The sequence below is a fragment of the Papaver somniferum genome, chromosome 2 (assembly GCF_003573695.1).
Source record: "Papaver somniferum cultivar HN1 chromosome 2, ASM357369v1, whole genome shotgun sequence".
Taxonomy (NCBI): Eukaryota; Viridiplantae; Streptophyta; class Magnoliopsida; order Ranunculales; family Papaveraceae; genus Papaver; species Papaver somniferum.
The window spans coordinates 97,032,159-97,054,344 of NC_039359.1; the positions used below are offsets into that span (position 1 = coordinate 97,032,159).

A 22,186-nucleotide genomic window follows, 5' to 3' on the forward strand; every position below is an offset into this window, starting at 1 on the left:
GGGGATCCCTTTATTTATCGTCATTTCGTTCGCGTCGAGTAAATTTGGTTTCAGTCCCACGAAAGTACATCGAGCAAAATGTCAAGCATTCTTTAAGAATATAGGCCTCTGCAATAGAACCCTCTGGCCGAGATCTGTTTTTCACGTAACGCTTGAGCTCTAGTTAGGGAATTCCTATGGAATGAACAAACTTTAAGTTTGTTCATTTTGATCCCACTATGGGATGAACAAACTCAGAAAATGGATGTTCAAATGAACAGATCTGTTCATTTGAACATCGAGTCACACCATCAGACGCGCGTCTGTTGCAGGACGCACGGCATCCCTGCTAATGCGCGAGCCAAGAAGAAACGCGAGCGTCACTAGCAAAATCGCGGGCGTCACTAGCACAATCTCTGGCGTCACTAGCATGAACGCCCACTGCAAATTCAGTTTTTTTACTAATATTTTTCTTACTTTATTCTATTTTATCTCACTTTTATCCTATTTTATCTCACTACATCGTATTTTATCTATCCAAGATATTATATTTTATATTTCAATTTTATCCTACAAAGTATTTTATATTAAAAAGAAATACTAGTGGGGCTCTAAAAAACCAAATTTCGGCATGATATGGCGAGAGACGTTATTGCGGATATGCATGTTTCTTTAGACACACCTCCTTTTTGCTGCTTGCAATATACCTACAATGCATCTAGCAATTATTCCATTGACAACTGAAATTGAATGCTCATTTATAAAAGAAGCATCAAAGTTGACTTTCATAGCCAAATAGCAGTTGGAGGTTTCCAAACTGGAATATGCATATTGCCAGTAGATATAGCACACTCACAGTCAAATATAAACTGTGTATCAAACAAAATGAAATGGTCTGTTTAAATTGTGCATCGTCAAAACAAATTGAACATATATACCTCCAGATGAGGCATAGAACATAACAAATAAATATTTTCTCTGAGGTAAAGCCAACTTAATTTTCATGTCTTTCCTAAATTTTCTTCGATTGACAGATAAACTTTGGACTCAATTCATGTCGAAAAACTTCGAAAATCATTTAATATTTCTCAAAAATAACTCTTTCCTGAATTCTTTTGGAAAGATGTTGCTTGCAGGCTCTTACAACATTGGCTTGTTTTCTCCTTGGCTATTCGAAGGGTAGTTGTTCTTTGTTGGACCTCATCCTTTAAGCAGTGGTAATACCTCGATATCATTCGCTGCAATATCAGTGGTTGAAAGAGAGTATCAATTATTCCATTTTTAAAATCGAGATGTCAATTAAAATCTATCACTTTATATTGTGGTCCAAAGTTTGTCGTTGTAATCCAAAAAATGTATAAAGAATCAAAATTTATTATATAACATGGAACCTGCAGATGACCCATAATCTAAAACTTGGAGCCAAGCTGTGCATTAATGTGACCAATAATTCCAGAATTTTTCTTTATTTTGATGGAAAACTTCCATTTTCCCTTAATAATCTCAAATAAAGGTTACATGAAGGGCAAATACATCAAGAAACAAAAAATAACAAGAACAACATACTAGCATCAATACATATTCGAATAATTCGACTAGACATATTGACCGACAATTTGAATATTCTGATACCCAAAAATTGTCATCATACTTGTAAAAAATACACGAACCATAAAACATAATTTCTGATGCCAATTGTCATCATACTTAAAGAGCAAGCAATTTCATAACACTAATTAACCTAATATTTTCTAGCATTACGTCAAAAGGGTCGTGAAACATTTTTTACTTCTAGGATACAACCAGAAACAAAAACAAAATTTGTTATAATGGGATAAACGGACATGAAAGTGAGGAATACGAAGAGTGACACACAAAGTTTCTGAAGAATAATATTTGTTGCATTTTATTCAATCCATCTCTTTTTGATGCTTGAAAAATAAAAAATAACCCTTTTTTATTTATATATTATACATGATAAGTCTAAGAAAAATGGCCCCTAAGACAACTACATATATGATTTCCATAAAAAAAAAAAAAAAAGACAACTAAATATGTCGTGCGACTCGTGTGACTCGTGCCAAAGAATATTGATGGTTTTTCTCTCGTCCCTACCTAACCCAAAGAAAGAGAAAAAAAAGCCTCGTTTACTCAGTCAGTGTTTTCTTTTCTTCATCTTCCCAAACCCTAAGATATTCTCCAGATTGAGAATGAAATCTTCCATATTAAGAAGTTTTCTTATCTTCATTCCTCTGCATATAGATTTTGCCAGATTCAGTAACTAATCTCCGATTAAAACTGAGCAAAATTAATTCTTTCCCGGTATCTATTTCATACTCCCTCCAAAATAAATCTAGATAACGATTCTCCTAAATCAAGCAACTAATTTCCGAGGAAAATTGAGGTTTTAGTTTGGCGGGAGGCTTCGCGCTAATTTTTTTTGGGTTTCGAATTTCATCCAAAATTCAGGCTATATAAACCCAGAGGCATCGATGGAACATTCACATCTCATCTTCTCAGAAACTTATTTCTTCAAAATCCTAAGGTACTCATTATATTTTTCTTTTACAATACGTTTTTACATTTTTCCTTAATTTTGGTTTTAAAACCTTATTATTTTCAACTGTGTTGTGATTGCTTGATGGGTTCTTCTTCAATGAATCTATTCAAGCTTCCCTACTTGGTGATGGAAATCTGGTGTTTGAAATTTTACTTTTTTGGTACTTTGATTGTGAGCAATATCCATCTGTGATTCTTTAGCCTTTTGCGTTGTTGAGTATGGTTGTTGATGGGTTCCTCTTCCATGGAATCAAATCAATGCCAATTAGTTACATCTGTTTTTGTTTTTCAGTATGTTTGTTGATGGGTTCCTCTTCCATGGAATCAAATCAATCCCGAATACTTACATCTGTAGTTCCCTAAGAAGATGTTGCTTGCTTTGATGTTCATAATGGTACTTCTAAGTAGGCAGCAAAGGAGTCAATATGGTGACTACAAAACTGTAGCATTATACTTTCTTGTCTACTTTTATTAACCAACTATTAGGTCCATGTTTTAAGCTAAACTAGCTGAGAGGCAGCACCTTTTATTAACCAACTATTAGGTTAATGCTTAAGCTGACTAGCTGAGAGGCAGCACTACTATAGGATAGTGCATCTATAGGATTTGCAGTTGTGATGTCTCCTAACAATGTGGTTGTTGACGTTTTTCTAAAGTATTGTCACCCAACTTTTGTAAATGAAGCATGACCATGGTTCAGAGTTTGAACATAGCTGCTCGTTCGTGGATTTCCTTAGCCATTTGTCATGTTGCTGTCTTTTTATTTCCACAAGAATGTTTGGACTTTGATTATCTTGAAGAATCCTTGGTTTTTTATTTTGCTTACACTCCTGTACGTTTCTTTTCAGTTTGTCCTATTTCAAATGGCGCCCCAAATCACTGCTTCCACGGGTATGAAAAATCGCAAATATTGTTGAAATATCAAATATTGTTGTTATGTTATGTTTGTTTGTTCTGTGATTTTTTAGCTTATCGACATTTTCAACATGTTTTTTTTTTTTTTCAAGAATCAACTACCAAAAAATGAAATACAAGGGGAATAAGTCGGGGAGTCGGGCTTGAGAGACTACAAGCGATGACGAAGGATCGAAAATTGCCCGTGAAGTTTAAAGAGTCTGCAGGTGTGGCGGTGTGCTTCAACATATCATGGAATACAAATCATGGAAAAATATTCCATTGCATGACAGAGAAGCCTTAATGGAAAGGGTTAAGGTATGTTTAATCGTGTACAATATTTTACTTGTAAACTACAGGTTGACTTGAGATCCTAACTTTTATCTTGTTGCAGGACAAGTTCTGGGTGGACCTCAGCGTCCCCTTTTTCTGGGATTTCCTACACCGATCAATGGGCAAAAAGTACAACAGTCATAGGAGTTTGATGTCCTCATATTTCAAGAGATTGGTCGATTCCTCTCATTCCATTGAGAAATTAAAGCTAAGCCATACAAAGATGTGCCCCAGGATAAGTGGGAGTGGCTTTGCAACCACTTCTCTTCACCTGAATTTAACGTATTACACTGATTTAGATTTGGTGGCTATAAAAATGTTTTACTAATGTATGTATTGATAATTTAAATGAAATTGCAGAAACGGTCGTTAGCTGGATCCGCAAACAGGGAAAAGGTTCAGTACAACCATTGCAGTGGTTCCATGGCATTTGTTGTGCGTCATGAGAAGGTATTCATTTGTACCCCTAACTATCGATTTCTGGTTAGTTGAATAGTATGATCTATTGTAACACATGAAATTGCTAAAAAGTTTTGGATCTTATTCTTCATGAAACAGAGTATGGAATCGGGAAATTATTCCCCTATCCAAGTGTTCCATGACACACACACTCGCGTGATTGATAAAACGACTAACAATCGAATCTGGCTGAGCGAAGAGGCACGCAGCCGATATGTAAGTTATCATCATGTGAATAAAGGTGTCAAATGTTAAGTTGCACCGTTTTTGTTCATACTATATCCTTGCATCATCCATGAAACATAAATGGCTTTTTTCTGGGATCTGTTTAGGTTCTTCTTATTACTTATACATGATCTTTGTGTAGGATCAAATGCTCGCTCTCAAAGAGCAAAGCATGGAAGAAGGATCGGAACCTAGAGATGAAGACGACATCTGTGCTGAGGTCCTTAAAAAGAAAAAAACAAGAAGGCATGTATTTGTTCTGCAGTCAAATCAAGAAACTGAAGAACTGCGTGAGAAAGTACGAAAACAAGAAGAAGAAATTCGGAAAATGAAAGAAAACCAGGCATTATTCCAACAAGATGTGCTTAATCGTTTAGGACTTAATGTCACAGTTACGGACACTCATGATCAGTAGTCTAAGTTAAATTTGGTTTTACTGTTTTAGTTCGTCACTTACGAGACTCATGCTCAACAGTTTAAGTTAGTTTCTTTCTTTTATTTTGTTGGTTTGGTATATGTGTTCAATTAGTTTGGTTTTGTTTCTTCTTTGTATTAGTTTTCATTCTATGAGCAATAAAATCAATCTTTAAGATTCCCTAAGTTTTCGATCTTCTACTCTATATCGAATCAGTCAATTATGTGTTTTTTAGCTTTGACAGATTTGGAGTACGTGGTGTTTCATGCTGCCATAAGCTCTAGAGGTTCCCTTGCTGTCCAGGTACTATTACTAGATGTAAATGAATTTGTGATGAAATGATCATGAATATACTGGAAGGTTTTTATTGAGGTTAACAATGATTTGTCTGTTGTATGTGGGGAAACAGGAGTACTATATCAGGCAGAGAGATGGCTGCACTCTGGGTTCAGAGAGGGAGAGACAAAGGGTCAGGCAGTACTTGGTAGCAGCTGCAGAACGCAGGGTCTCCCATGTATGTATGCCCAGCTGTATATTCATCTACTTAAGAGATCAACACATTTATCAATCAAACCTATGCCTAAGGTTATCACCTGATCACTGCTAGAAGTCCTTTTTCTAATCCTTGTTTTCTCTCTTATTTGTTTTTCTCAAAATACAGGGGTTGAAGTTGGATGTGTGCACTAAGAACAAAGTGGGATTTCTTGCAGTGGGGGTGTAGAGGGAACGCCTGCAAAACTGTCATTGGTCGATCTACGCGAGTCTAAGGTAATTGCCAATAGTCCATTACAGGGAATGCATATCTTGAACCTGTTCGATTATCACTCTTTGAAAAACTGTAACTACTAATAAATCCACTTTGGGTTCTAAATATAAGTCTGTTGGAGATTGAGCGTAGAGGTTATTGGTACATTGTACTACCAATTGGAAACAATAATTCGATTTCTAGAAGTTACTGGGATTGTACTGTCTGTCATTTTTTACTGCTTGTAACTTGAGATGAAGTTCTAATTATATAGAACTTGATTCAACTGTATTGCAGGCGTGGAGAATTATTGTATCCTTGATGCTTGAGCTGAAGTTCTCATTATAATGGTTGCTTTTCCTGTATTTGTATAACAAATCTTCCAATTCGAAAAGGAGTGATTGAGGGTGAATGTCAAACAGAAGGTATTTTCTGATGTCCCTAATTTTTTAGCAACACACTCAGACATTGGTACTGGTTTTAAAGTTATTTATTAGGGTGTAAAGCATGTTTTAGGGACCTTAATGATTGGATCCCACCTCTGATTGGAGTATAATAGCAAAAGGAAAATAATGGAGTTGTATTCTTCTTTCTGAAAACTATAATTTGTTTAAGGTTAGCTAAATATGTTGTCATAATTGTTGATAGTATGGAAATATGGAAAACTAATTTGTGTCATCTATATTGGTGATGCAGTTAGCACTCTCTTGACACCGGTGCAGTTTCGCTATTAGTGATGATGCAAGTGCATTGTGTTGCAGAACCTATTTTCTATCTTTAAAGATAGTGCAGTTAGCTTGCTGCAGTTCCATCTTTTAGGTTGTCCAACCTATGGTTGGCAATTAGAGAAACACATTTAATTTGTCAAATGTTTGCGTTCGTCTCCTCGGCTTTGATGATAGATAACAGGCCTTTTCTTGGACATTTCATCAGCATTATGAAAACTTCGTTGGCCTTGGATTCAGTGTTTTATCGTAGTTGACACTCAATTAAAATAACAAAGTTTTCAGTATATAAGCTGACTTAGGGTAAGCATTATGAAAACTTCGTTGGTTCTGGACTGTCTGTCATTTTTTATAAGCTTGTAACAAATTCAAATTATATTGAACTAGATTGTGCTTAGTGGGATAGGGGAATTCTCGAACCCTTGATGCTTGATTTCAGACTAGTACATATGAGAATTATTTGTATGGACCTCAATGCTTTAGATATCGTACTCCATGGTCTTCATTCAATTTTAAGTTACCTTATTATGAATTGAGTCCACAACAGATTACGCTTAGAATGGATTTCAAGTAACCTTATTGTCTGTATTGATTTTATAATCTCATTTTGCAGACATCTCAAAGGCTCAATATGTTCGTGTAAATACGCTTAAAATGGATTGCGAGTCTGCTTTTCATGAATTGAGCAAACATCACAAGATGCGAGTCTACCAGATCCAGCACAAAAAGGAATGCACAATAGGTGATTCAGGTTCAGGTGATTCCTGTGAGGAATGTCCTTGCAACAACCGTCCCAGTCATACTCGAAGCAACATCACCACTTCAATTCCTCTGAGCAGACTAAATCACAAGCACTCAGAATGTTTGGATTTTGTGACCACAATTTGTCTTGCCATTACAAAGTTTTAACGGGGAAATTTCAAATTTGCTTCGTGTTCATTTAGATGACGAACCAATTTTTGTCTGCATAAATAGATATAAGGACAAAATCTACACGTTGTCAGCGGTAGTTTTTTCAAAGACCAATTTTTTTTCTGTCGGTAGAAAACAATCCATTTGCAAAAAAAAATTTGTTTGGATACTAATAGTTCTAACGGAAAAATCTTTGTTTGATGGGCATTCATTTTGGCGACAAACTAATTTTGTCAGTGTAAGATATATTCAGGGACAAAAGTCTTGGATCGTTAGCAATAATATGTATGGAGACTATAATTTTCCTTTGTCTCTAGAAACCAATTCAGTGACCGAAATAATTTGTCACAAAGAAAAAATTAGAGACGGAGACGGGATTGGTCATTATATTTGGTCACAAAAAAAATATTCAGAGACGGAGACAGGATTGGTCACCATACTTGGTCACAAAAATTTTCAGTGACAACTTTAAAGACTAAATTTACCGCTTGTCGTGGAAAAAATATATATGGTGACCAAAAAAATATTCCTCCCTAAACACTAGATTTGTAGACAAAATTTTATTGGTCACATAAAATTTTGTCACTAAACGTGTGTTTTGTTGTAGTGTGGGTTGTGCCTATGTGTTTGTTGTGTGGATCCCTAGGGAGAAGAACAATGAAAAGAGACATTACTGCTCTATCCATTCCATGCTCAGCAACAACAATCACCGCAAAAGAGTTATCTGAAGGTTTCCAGATGATTTTAGCCGCAGATGCACATCTCGGAAACAAAATCGTCGGTTTCCAGTTGAGAAGATTTTCTGATGTTATTATTTCTGTTGAGAACCAACAACACGTTGTTCATTCTACTAGGCCATATAGGACTATTCGAGTGAGCACCCGATCTAAATCAACAGAGATTATTAACGGAATTCCAAGAAAGCCTCCTTGGCTTGTACTTGTGCTGTATAAAACCTTAAGGAGAAGAAAAATGAGTGGAGATGCTACTCATTCTATTTCATCCCCAGCCACAACAATTACGGCAGAAGTCTTTTCTCAAAAGAAAGAAGATACAAGCAAGCTGTTAACAGCAAATGCACACAGCGGAAATGTTAATTTCCATATGGAAAGATCCAAGGGAGGAACTGACGGTATTTACTTCATAATTGATGGAAAAAAATTGAAGAAGCTTATGATGTCAGCTAGGTTTAGGGCTGCACAACGGGTAGGGTGGGTAGGATATGGCCTATACCCGCCACCCTACCCGTTTACCGGTGGTTAAGAAAATCTTTACCCGCCACCCTACCCGCCAAATAATGGATAGGGTAGGATACGGTTAAAAAACTGGCGGGTAGGGTAGGGTTGGAGGGTAGGAGTAGGGTATGTGCACTTCTAGGTAGGGTGGGTAGGATATGGCCTATACCCGCCACCCTACCCGTTTACTGGCGGTTAAGAAAATCTTTACCCGTCACCCTACCCGCCAAATAGTGGATAGGATAGGATACGGTTAAAAAACTGGCGGGTAGGGTAGGGTTGGCGGGTATGGGTAGGGTATGTGCACCCCTAGCTAGGTTTATTGAGAACTCACACGACGTCTTTGTTCAGTCTGCTAGACCAGCGACTGTTCTGATACTTGCTCACTGTATTGGTGCTCAATCTATTGCAGGAAAACGCACCCAGGATATGTTCATTAATCAGATGCAAAAACCTTTCACGGAGTCGCGTCTTCTCATCCTTGTCAACTCAAAAATTAACTGTCATCAAATCAAGGAAATTATCCTTAGGATCTTTCCGATAGACGAGTCAGCTCAACTGTCCTGGAGATTATCATTCTCAAAGCATTCCGTGATTCTCGAGGCATTCCCTGCTATTATTCAGCGACCGACAACTGTACGGTCTCAAGGTGCACCTGAGAATGATGGATTGAAAAATAAATATGTAGTTACGCATAGTCTGGTAATTGATCTCCTTGAAATGACTGCCAGGTTGAAACATGATGTTTTGTCTTGCAGCAGAGAGAGTTTCAGGATTTTTGTTGCAATGTTTACAGTCTCTAGAAGGTCTGTGAACATTTTTATTTATCGGGTTGCGATGTGTAATGAAGCTAAGTTAGCATTCTTCATATATTCGACGGAAACTGATCGTACCCTATTAGAATGGAGAGCTAGGTTTGACGTCACATTTCTGCATGCGCAAAAGGCTACTAGCCACGGTCAGATGAGAGCTGTTGAGATTATGCAATATGTTGCTACACATAGTAAAGGAAAGCCTAAACCTACCCAGGAGCGGAATGGTGCAGTCTCCAAGAAATCTTCTATAATTGCACAAAATCTTCTATCAGTTCCTACTCTAAAAGACAAGCTCAATAAACATCACTTGGAAAAAGTAATAAAAATAAAGATGGAAATGTTCCAGCGCAAATGGCGTCTCCGATTGCGAAACTTCCAGATCCCACTTTGGGAGAGGGTATTTTATAAAATCTTAAGGAATTACCATTTTCTACCAATGGTTTAGCATCTGGCATGACAGTTTTCCCCGAAGTTCACTATAGAAATCACTAACCCGTTTAAAGAGAATGGAGTTTCAAGGTTGATTACACAAACGAAATTTTTTGGGCAACTGCATTTAAATTTCATGGAAGGAGCTAGTAGTATTATTGATCCAAAGTTTCAAGAGAAGTTGTCATACTGCCTCGTGAGACTGCAGTCAACATCAACTGTTGTCTCATCAATTTTACCAAGATTTGATATTATTCTCAACATGCAGTTCACAGGGTTAAAAAGGAAGTCTTCTATAATATGGGCCAATGCAGTACATGCAGTTAATTTGATTGTTCAAGCTGATCTACTATTCTTATGTAAGATATATGTTTTGTCTGTTATTGAAGGAAGTTTTTGTGACTCATATATAGATTCGAAGGAACGAGATATGGACAGACAAAACAAGAATGACCTGACACAGCAAGTGCGTAACAGTGAAGACAAGAGGCGTGATCGAAATAGGCATGACAACTTTTGTCTTTGTTTTCGACCATACGACCCAGGCGGCAACGGTAACAGTGTTTTTCTTGTTATACGAAACTCAAGCTATCTGATTGATGACGATCTTTGGCGTGGTTTCCGACCGTATGACCCTGGAAAAGGTGTTTGTGTTTTTGTGCCAAACTCAAGCTATCTGACTGTTGACGATCTTCATCGTCGTTTCCGGCCCTTCGACCCTAGCAAGAGTGTAGTCTATTGAACTCGTGGTCGAGTTCTTTTCTAGAGGGGGCCTGATGTAGGACATCCTACTCTATTTCCTATTATAGTTCTTCTTAGAACTTCCTATCATATTTCTTTATTTAGGATTTTCTTTCCTAGTTTTAGTGTGTTTCCTAGTTTGGTTTGATTTCCTTTTCTAGTCCTAATTATATTTAGAATCCTTAAAACCTACATAAGAAGGCATAGGCATAACAGACATATACAATTCTACAACCAATATTATTATTTGATTAATATCAAACTTATCTTTTATTTTATTATCTTTATTTTATCATCATTTTTGTGAATCTATTGATCTCACACTAGTTTTTATCTTTATCGGATCTTTGATCCAAAAACATACGCTTCCGCTACGTCAATTTGGGTGGTGGTTTTGGGTGCACACCTGGTGGGGAATCTCATGCAGGGCAGAGTATGTATTTTACCTAAAATTTGTGTTTCATTGTAAAAAAAATTCTAGGCTCCTACATGTATGCATTTGTTAGGCTTTCAGTTCAGTAATTCTAGTGCGTTGCAACTGTGTTTACAGTTTTTTGCTGCGTGGGTGCGCTTGCTATAGCGGGTTCCTTACACCACATTGACAAGGACCTTCTTGGATGGTGGTTATGTGAAAGGCAAGTCAAATCTGGAGGTCTAAATGGACCCCCCGAGAAGCTTCCCGATGTAAGTCTTTTAAATACTTTATTTTTTCATGTCTATATATCTCAAGAATGGTCTCCTCCATTACTCAGGTTTGCTACTCTTGGTGGGTTCTTTCTAGCCTAATTATTATTGATAGAGTGCATTGGATAGACAAAGACAAGCTTGCTAGATTCATTCTAGATTGTCAGGTGAGTATCTCGCCGGGTTCAAAGTCATCTCAATTTCTGTATGATACTCTCACCTGGCAGTGTTCTAAGCAGTGTTTCAATATATGTTCAAAATTGTAGGATAAAGAGAATGTCTACCATACATATTTTGGTGTCGCAGGTATGCTGTTATTAGCCCTTTAATCATTTACCCACTAGCGCAAGGATCACAACATGAAATCTAGAGATACATTATATTTTATTTTATTTTGCTGAAACACGGTCTATTCCTATCCCACAAAATACCTCTAGGCTCTAGCAGATTGCATTACTAGCATGTACTTGCAAAACTGATTCATTTTCTTTATTAATATTTTACAACATTATCGAATTTATTTCTATTTTTTCTTTTCTTTTCTGTACATTGTAATGCAGGTCTTTCACTTCTCGAGTATCCTGGAATAAAAGCGATAGATCCAGCATATGCTTTGCCTGTTGATGTTGTAAATAGGATCTTCTTCAACAAAAAGGACTCATCAGCCTAACAAGCAAACCCTGTATTTACAACTTCCAATCCAATCGATGCTCTTTTTCTTTTTTAAAGGGAAATCAAGTAGGATTTTCAATTTTATCTAGCTTAGTATTGTTTACCAGTTCAGGTTTAGATGACTCGAACTAATGGAAGCTGTATGTTTCCAGTCACAAAAATCAACAAGTCAATAATCCTACATCTCTATGCTTTCCCCTTTCTTCTTTCACTGAGGTTGGATCTTGTAGTTGTGGTACAACAAAACAGGCATTACTAATACTGGCTCATCAGAAATTGATTAAGTTGATAATCTAACAGTAAGCTTGTGTCAGAATGATCTGGACCATTCGTAATACTGGTTTGTTTGTGCTCAAATATGTAATTGTGTTGTTACTCCTCGTAACTCTTGTACATAGCAGATTACTGAGGATGTGATGCAGAAAACTGAGTCTCTACATGTTTGTTGTGTTTCGTGTAATTTGACCATGACATGTGATGACATTTTCCAGTCACCGATACCATGACATTTTGTGCGAATCAATTTCTTCGTGGCATTAACAATTGGTTTACAACTCAATTTTAGCTTCTTCTGTAGGATACAGTCAATTTTGCCCATTTCAATTTCGCGCCAGTGAGTTTAACTGATCCAGCTTTCTGTCAGTTGTCTAGTGACAGTTCTATTGAAGTATGATTTTAGATTTTTTATGTTGGCGCTGAAATTTTCAGTTCATAACTTGTTTATGGCATCTAGTTGCTTATGGTATGAGAACAATATTCTTTATTTGTCTCTATAATAGGCCAGGTAATTTTGAATCCGTGCACTAGCCTTTGCACCAGGTTGGTGTTTTAGTTTTCCCGCTCATTATTACAGCTAACCCCCTAATGGACAAAATCAGTTCTAACCAATCTTTTCTGCTTAAACGCTTCGCAGCTTTACATAGTGCACTTCAGATATTATGTTTCTGTCTAGAATTTCTTGCATGTTTCACATTCACACTCTTCCTTTTCTTGTGGTATGTATAATTTTCTTAAGCAGGTGATGCATTTTTTATACAAGCACCTAAACAATGACATGAAAAATTTGATCATGTAATGTTTTCTAGTGGTTTTAGAATCAATGAATCTGACAAGTGTGTATATACTAAGCTTGTAAATGATGCCTGTGTGATTGTATGCTTGTATGTTGATGATATGCTTATACTTGGTACAAACATGGATGTAATTAATTCCACTAAGAACATGCTGAATGAGAACTTTGACATGAAAGACCTAGGCCCTGCAGATGTAATCTTAGGGATGAAAATTAGGAAAAATTCTAACGGTTATAGTCTTAGTCAATCTCATTATGTTGAATATGTGCTTAGAAAATTCAATCATTTTGATTGTAAACCTGCTTATACTCCGTATGATCCTTGTTGTAAACTCAAAAAGAACAGAGGTAATGGAGTATCACAACTTGAATACTCACGAGTTATAGGAAGTCTGATGTATTTGATGAACTGTACTAGGCCAGACATTGCTTATGCTGTGAGTAGGTTAAGTAGGTATACTTGTAATCCATGGCAGGAACACTGGGATGCACTTTTTAGAGTGTTGAGGTATTTGAAATACACGTTGACTTTTTGTTTGAATTATGAAAGGTATCCTGCCGTCCTTGAGGGATTTTGTGATGCAAACTGGATATCAGACTCAGAGGAGTCTAAGTCTACGAGTGGATATGTTTTCACTCTAGCATGTGGGGCTGTTTCTTGGAAGAGTTCCAAACAGACATGCATAACTCGATCCACTATGGAATCTGAGTTTATTGCGCTAGATAAAGCAGGAGAGGAAGCCGCTTGGCTAAGATGCTTTTTAGAAGACATTCCTCTCTGGCATAGGCCTGTGCCGACTATATCTATACATTGTGATAATCAAGCTGCCATAGCTAAAGCTAAAAACAGCTACTATAATGGGAAGTCTATACATATAAAGAGAAGACACGATACCCTAAAACAACTAATCTCAAAAGGCGTTATTTCCATTGATTGGGTTAAGTCCAAGGAGAATATCGCGGACCCTTTGACGAAAGGTTTGTCCAAGGAAATAGTTAGTAATGCATCTAAGGGGATGGGGCTTAGGCTCATTAAATAAACTTGCCATGAAGGATACTCAACCTTGCTGACTGGAGATCCCAAGATCAAGGTTTCCAATGAGAAACTAATTTGTGGCGGGTCAAGGTAAACACTATCAGAGAATTCATTCTCTGCCCCTTCCCTATGGTGTAGACGTGATAGTGTGACTGCATGTGAGGATGACTTTCTATTAAGTCTTAATGAGTTATATAGTTTCAATTTTAGATTGAAGTGGGGTGTAGCAGTAAACACTCTTGATAGAACTCACCTATCTGAATGTGGAAGTGGGTCGCTTCCTATGAGAAAAGAGCTGATTCTCTAGAGCATTCGGAGAAACGGGATTTGTCCAGGGCCAAAAAGGACACAACGACACGAACTCGACAGCACCTAGAGAGATATCACGCGTGGTCATTATCGCGGATTACACCAAACGATGGTAGTTCAAGACATCGCGTTCACTGTCCATCAAGTAGTTCCGGCAATTTCTCACTAAGCAAAGGTTCAAGACCTCATGGACACCTCTTGCCTAAGTGGTATTTCTCGCTTTCCGTTTTCTGATTTTTTATCGGTATTTCATTCATGTGGGGGATTGTTAGAGAAAATGAGTTTATAAAATAGTTTGGTTTTTGGTCATGGTGGGATTGGAACTTAGGATCTATTGGACACTAAGGACACTAGCTCATTTTCACTATTTGTGAATGAACCTTTAATCCCACATAAGGAAAACTAAAGATGATACCTCTCCATAAGTATTGAAAATTTTGATATTAGAGTGGCCCTTGGGTCATTAGCACTTTTGTGCGAGGGAGAGGACTTAGGCAATTGGCTAGTTCGTGCAATCACACATTTTCACACACGTGCGGTGCTTCGCACCGAAGCACGCACGCCACCGCCGTACGGGCCGGGCTCGGGTTTCGGGTGTGGGTGTCTATGCATTTTTGAATTTTTGGCAAAACTTCTTATCTTTTTTGGCAAAACTTCTTTTGAATTTTTGAATTAATACTTAAAAGATTTCAAACAAAATAAATCTTTGGGCGACATTATGTCTATGCATGAACGTTATATCAACATTAACTTGCATGAACGTTTTATATCAAACTTAAATTTGCATGAACGTTTTTATTTCAAATTTAAATTTGCGTGAACGTTTTATATCAAACATAATGACGCATGAACATTTCAAACCATTGGAAAAAAATCTGAATTAATTGAAATTGTTTTAATACGCGTTTATGAGACCTCTCTCTATTCTCCCCTATATAAAGCGATCACTTTCTCTCATTTCGTTTTGTGTCCAGAAGAGCTACTATCCTCTTCTTTTCGTCTTCTCCCCCTGTGTGGTCCTTTATTTTTCATTTCGTGCACAATTGTTGTTGAGGTCGTAAGAGTGGGCAAGTACTGTAGTGCTAACAGTGCTTGCAACGGGCAGTTTTATCCTGGATACGAACTTGACCACAGGGTATTGGCATCACTCATTCTTGAGGCGTACCGGTCAAATATCGTGTTAAGGACAGCGTGTTGAACACGTGACTCTGTCCTCTGTTTACAGTCCAATTGAGTGTTGCTTTACTTTCCAGAAATTAATCCTTTTATTCTAATATCTTTCTAACATCTTTCTTGAGTGTTTTATTGTTACAGACGCAACAAGAAGAGCTGTCAGATCCCCCAGAAAGTGGAAGCAGAAATCCAGAAGCTCCACTTCTTCTCAAGTAATCCCATATCCAGCAAGCAGGACCAAAGGCTATCTCCTCCTCTGGAGAGTGATACTTAATCTCCTCCAATGGACTCGAAAGCAAAATTCGGGGATTAAAAGATTGGCAGAGCTTGTAAGGTGCTGTTATAGACGGAACGTTCTTCACGCAACTGGCTTGTTGTTGAAAACTACTTATAGATCCCCTACTACTAGTAACAGCATCGAGATCAACTTGAGCAACCAAAACCTCAACATCCTGTAAAGAAAATTGAGAGCCTTGAGCAACCACCTCCCCATCAACAACTACGCAACAACAGCCATCGTAGTATAGACGACCGCCGTCACATCCTTGTTGATTACTGTACATATAAACCCCTCCAGAAGTACGGACAGTAGCACCTTTAATAGCATTGAGACGAATATCAAGCTTTCTCAACTGATGGTGACTTCCACTTGCATTCAGAAACACTTCAAAACCATTAAGTGCTAACTCACCATGTGGAGGTTGCGGAGTAAATAGCTCTTCACAGATTTCAGCAGCAACAGCAGCGTCGTCAAACTGAATGTACCCGTAACTGAAAGGCGCAGATCTTTGTGATAAAGCATCAGCAACATCTGGTGGGAGTAGAAATTCCTCAATCCCGTCACTTTGTTTCCATGCAGTAAACCATCTTAACTCTCTATAGTTCCCATCATTAGCAAGCCAGATTTTTGGCCGTATCATCAGAATCTTCCGATTGTAACAGAGAGCCTGACAATTATAACGCTGAGATTTTCGCATTACTGGCATTCCAATGCTGCATAATATTCCGTCAGTGTAGTCACCAAGTAATATTTCTTTTAAGCATTCCCATGAATGAGTATCAGTATTAGGCTCTGGGAAGCCATCTTCACATCCGTAAGCAGTGATTTCAAGTTCAGGACCAAGTCGAATTGCTGCACCAGCTTCTTTAGATTTTTTTGATTGATTCTTTAGATTATTATCAAATTCCACTCCCCATGGATTCAAATTACATGTTGCAACCTCATCTTTTGGGATCGTAATACTAACAGTTGATCCTTTTGATAGGAGAGCAGCCGCACCTTAATCGCCTGAAAAGTTGAATGAATAAAAAAAACACATGTGCCGGAAGAGTATTTATAGGACGTGATGGAGTCCTAGTCCCACGCAAATATTGAACACATGAATAAAAGCATGCACACCTTTTTTTTTTTTTTTTTGGAACCAAAGGACTTATTTATTAAACAGAAATAGTGGTTACATCTTTGTCTAAATGAGTAGTTAACAACATAGGTGGATCAGACCACCATTCCTCATTAAGACGGTACTGTCTAACAGCTTTTGCCAAGGCAATAGTTGATTTATTACAACCTCTATTCACATAAACACACGACCAAAAAGGATTAATATTACATAGGTTTACACATTTGGTAAGAAGAGGTAAGCTTTGATAAGGAGAAGGAAGTTGTTGCTGAAGAAACTTAAAGATACTTAGGTTATCAGACTCAAAAATAACATGATCCCATCCATTAGTAAGAGCCATGTACATTGCTTCCAACAGCGCCCAGGCCTTTGCTTGATTGGCATGTTGTGTTCTCCTTAACGTTCCCTTAGCGGCCAAGAAGCGCCTTGCATGATCCCGGATTAAAACACCAATTCCAGCTAAATAAAAGTTGGGATGAAACGAAACATCTACATTAATCTTCAAGTAATTAACAGGAGGAGCTTTCCAAGGTACATGCATGTGAACATTACTTCTAATAGAAGAAATTATAGTTGCAGATGCAGTCAGATGGTGCTGTTGTATATATGCAGCGATACTATGTATGACTGTATTAAGATTAAGAGATGCATTATTAAAAATGACTTGACATCTGTGTTTCCAAATGGAATGCAAGATGCATGCAATGATATGGATGATCTGAGTAAAATGATAAATGCTAATGTATGAGTCTGATGATTGCCAAGTTTGAACCCAAGAGAGAAACGACTGACGAGAATTCAAATTCTGATAAACTTGTGGCAGAAAGTATCTCCAAATGGCTGCTGAGAAAGGACAGTGAACCAAAAGATGATCTAAGTCTTCAATCTGATGAGTGTTGCAGAGGACACAATCCAGAGAAGTAGCTGCAGTAGCATGAAACAACTTCTTCTTGGTAGAAAGACAATTCAGAAAAATCTTCCACATAAAAATCTGAAGCTTGTACGGGATATTAGCTTTCCAAAATTTTAACCAAAACCTAGAAGACAGAGCTGTCGAATTACTTGATTGATGAGTGCAAAGCAGAGAATAGGAAGACCTGGTAGTAAAGATTCCAGCTGAAGTGAAAGGCCAAATTAAACTATCCTTCTGATCCAATTGAAGAGGTATTGTAAGAATAGAGTCCACTTGAGAAGTAGTAAAAAGCTTCCTTAACAAATAAATATTCCACTGATTTGTATTAAGATCAATCAATTGAGAAACCCGTTGATAATCACTCAAATGCAGATCATTCCAGTGTTGTAAAGGGTTGGATAAATTTGGAATCCAGTTATGAGTCCAAATATTTATATCACAACCATTACCCACCTGCCATTTAGCATTATCAAGCACAATTCGAAGCTCATGAGAAATACTCTGCCAAACCCAACTTGTATTTTTATCTAAAGGAGGAGGATGAAACTTCAAATCATGAAAAGGGAAGTATTTACCTTTTAACACCCGAGCCGACAGATTTTGTTGGTTATGAAGTAAATTCCAGGTCAGTTTAGAAAGAAATGCTGAATTGTAATGCTTTAGATTCTTCAAACCTAAACCTTCATCACGTTTAGGAAGAGAAATCTTATCCCAAGAGATAGTTCTAGGAGATTTATGATTATCGAAATTGTGACACCAGTATTGTCTTTGCACTTTATCCATTTGATGAATTGCAGTGTCAGGTAGATTTAAAAGATGCATTTGGTACATACCCATGGTACTAAGAACATAATTTATCTGAGTAGTTCTTGCTGCTTGATTGACTAATTTACTCTGCCATCCTTGAAGCCTGTTACTCATGTTATCTAAAATGCCTTGAAAATTTTGATGCCGAGATCTGTGCATAAGTAAAGGAATACCCAAGTACTTTTCTCCTACACCCATTTGTTCAGCTGCAGAATATTGTTAATATTGTTTCGATGAGAAGGAGAAGTATGCTTACTGAAAAAGATGTTTGACTTCTGCATATTAATGACCTGACCTGAAGCCTTACCAAAGATGTGGAGAATAGACTGTAGATGTCTCATATGAGCTGGAGTAGCTTGGAAAAACAACAAGCAATCATCTGTAGAAAACAGATGATTAATTTCAGGACAATGTTTGGTTAGTTTGATACCTTTCGGCTGACCTTCATTAACATGTTGTTGAATGAGTCTAGACAAAGCTTCCATAACAAAAAGAAATAAATAAGGGGACAAGGGGTCCCCTTGACGAATCCCTCTTGAAGGAGCAAATGTAGAACTTGGACAACCATTGATGAGTAATGAAACATTAGTCGTAGAACTACATTGTTGAATCATAGAAATTCAATCTGAATGAAAACCCAGGTGCCGAAGAATAGATAAAAAAAAGGCCATTCTAGTCTATCGAATGCCTTAGACATATCTAATTTGAGACCAACCAAAGCATCCTTGTTCTTTTTCGTTTTCACGGAATGTAAAATCTCTTGTGCTATGATGACATTATCATAGATGTGTCTTCCAGGGACATAGGCAGTTTGGGTAGGGGAAATGATCTTAGGTAAAATGGTTTTTAATCGATTAGCTAAAATTTTTGAAACGATTTTATAACTAGCATTACAGAGACTGATAGGTCTGTAATCAGCTGGGGTTTGGGGATAAAAAGTTTTAGGGATAAGGACTTGATATGTATGATTAATAACCTTCAACATATATTTGATATTGAAAAAATGTTGGACCATGGAAATTACTTGAGCACCGACAGTATCCCAGCAATTCTGGTAAAATGCAGCTTGAAAACCATCATTACCCGGAGAAGCCCAAGGTTTAATCTTGAAAACAACTTCTTTAATTTCTGCATCATCTGGAATATGAATAAGAAATAAATTTTCATCTTCTGAAATACAAGGTGAAAAATTATTGAGAATATCCATATTAGGAGCAGGTTGAGTAGTAGTGGTGATGGAAGAAAAGTGCTTCAGGAAGATATCTTCAATCTTAGGTCTAGAATCATACCAGATGCCCAATGGACCTTGAATAGCTTGAATTTGAGATTGCCTTTTGTTATAATTGACTTTACTGTGAAAGTAATTGGTATTCCTGTCAGCTTCATGTAAATGAGAACCAGCTAGCTGCATATAGTAGTCCTTTTGAATAGCAAGACACTGTTGAAGATAAGAATTTAAACGCTGCACTTCAATATTGTTAGTAGCCATATTATTATCATAGCAGTGTTGAAGTTGTTGATGAAGAGAATGTATCTGAGACTCAATGTTACCAAAGGAGAGCCTTTTCCATTTTTTAAGTTCAGTCCTAGTATGCTTGAGTTTACTAGAAAATTGATAAGCAGGAGACCCTCGAAAATCTTGATTCCAGCTTATGTGAATAGTATCGTAACAAGAAGCAACTTTAAACCAACATCTATTCAGTTTGAAAGACGAATGTCTACCTAATTCAGATGTAGTATGCAACAAAATGGGACTATGATCAGATGCAAGAGGAGATATATGTTGCAAATGAGATGAAGTGAAATGATTAATCCACCGGGAATTAACTAAAGCTATATCTAATCTGACAGAGGTAAAATCAGCACCATTCCTATGATTAGACCAAGTAGTCGCCGATCCAGAATAACCAAGATCAATAAGGCCCAATTGGTTAACAATATTTAGTGATAATGAGCAGAAGGGTGAGTACTATGAGTTTCTGAATCATATATAGTAAAATTCAAGTCCCCTATTAAAATCCACGGTACATCAACAACATGGTTCATGTCTAATAAGTATTGCCACTGATCATGATTTGTAACTGAGTTGTTATCCCCATACATACAGGTAAGAAGCATGTCAGGCATGTGGTTATGAGAATTTATGATGGCATCAATGGTATTATGAGTAATATGCATTATATGAAGGTCAATACCATTTTTCCAAGAAAAAACAATTCCTCCCGAAAAACCAATAAAAGGAGCATACCAATAATTAGGATACTTCGTATGAGATAAATACAAATGCATTTTATTATTTTTCAGAAAGAAAAAAAAATATCAGGATCATACTATGAAAAACCGAAAATAATCTCTAGTATGAGGATTATTAAAACCCTGACAGTTCCAAGAAAAAAATTTCATAACAAAGATACCAAAAAGAACAAGTATAAAGTAAAACAAGAAGATAATAAGATTGAAATAATTAAAATTTGAAAAAAGAGAGGAAATAGTAACCTGAGTCCAAGCATCAGTGTTGTTCTGAGTCTGGTAAGCCTCAGCAGCTATGTCCCATACATTAGGTTCATAACTTGACTCTTGACTTTCAACAGGCTCATACGCCATATCAGTGGTAGGAGATTCACTAACAATAGCCAAAGTAGGACACTGCCTAGTTCTTTTCTTCTGACTGTTATTGTTATCCATAGCACACGATAAACGAGAAGAAGATTCAGACTGCGAAACAGTAGAGGAAGACGAAGCATAATCATTATCTGTAGCAGTAAAATAAGAGATATGCATTCCATCAAGAGGTCGTTGCTGAATCTGAGTTGACTGTCTAAGTCTTGAACGATGATTAGAACCATTTTGCAGAAATAACTGAGCTTCTTCTTGAGGATTTTGAGCTTGTGGAAGAATAGTTTCAGCAAACCCAAAATTGTGAACAGTTTCTTCTGTACCTAGTCTCCGATTTTTCATTAGTTCACAATTAGCATCAGAATGATCAGCTACTTTGCAAGCTTGACAAAGACGATAAGGATGTTTTTCATAAAAATAACCCACCCATCTGGTAACACCAGTAGCACTTGCAGCATAAATACCATTTATTAAAGGAGTTCTCACAGCAATCATAACTAAAGCTCTGTATTTATTGGAAGTATGAGGGTTAATGCCATCAGGTTCTACAAGTCTAGTATCACCTACAATATTTCCAAGAAGTCTAAGAATCTCAGGATAGGTAAATTCAGGAAGCAGATTCTTGAACTCAATCCAGTAAAGATATATAGTGAAATCCAAATTATGATAGTCTAGAGTTAAGTTCCAATCTTTAAGCATAAGCAAGAGACCATCAAAATTCCAAACACCTCCATACAAAATTGAATCCTTATCAGAAGCATTATGAAACTTGATACTAAAGATATTAGGATATAGGGACCTAACTTGAACATACCAATGATCATTCCTTCGAAGATGAGGCCAAATAGCTCTTGCAGCCTTTTCAGCATCATGCCATATCATAATACCTGGTGCATATAATTTTCCAGCCAAACAGAATCTCCATTCTCTAATACCAGTAAAGATTGCAGTGTCAGAATGAGATATAACTCTTCTATGAATAGGTTCCTCACTTAAAGAAGTTTCTTCCATTTGTTGAGTAATATGACTAAGATGAGG

The 22,186-nt window shown here is 37.0% G+C and overlaps 1 protein-coding gene and 1 long non-coding RNA gene across 2 annotated transcripts; one reads left to right on the forward strand and one right to left on the reverse strand.

Moving 5' to 3' along the window:
- The first annotated feature begins 11,126 nt into the window (after positions 1–11,126).
- Positions 11,127–12,141, forward strand: LOC113353743. The gene is made up of 4 exons (XR_003361501.1): positions 11,127–11,150; positions 11,219–11,317; positions 11,417–11,456; positions 11,711–12,141. It is a non-coding gene; the product is annotated as an uncharacterized LOC113353743 (long non-coding RNA).
- A 691-nt stretch (positions 12,142–12,832) lies between these two features.
- Positions 12,833–21,129, reverse strand: LOC113351661 (glutamine-dependent NAD(+) synthetase-like). The gene is made up of 3 exons (XM_026595604.1): positions 21,115–21,129; positions 15,552–16,632; positions 12,833–12,864 (listed from the first exon to the last, which is right to left on the reverse strand). Exons 1-3 carry the CDS (start codon positions 21,127–21,129, stop codon positions 12,833–12,835), a joined length of 1,128 nt encoding a protein of 375 aa, XP_026451389.1.
- Positions 21,130–22,186: the final 1,057 nt, after the last annotated feature.

Bases quoted from the DNA above. Each gene is read 5' to 3' on its own strand.
- LOC113351661 (XM_026595604.1), bottom strand. The intron at 12,865-15,551 runs GTAACAATAAAA...GTCATTGTTTAG, and splicing joins CAGCTCTTCTTGTTGCGTCT to GTGCTTGTATAAAAAATGCA.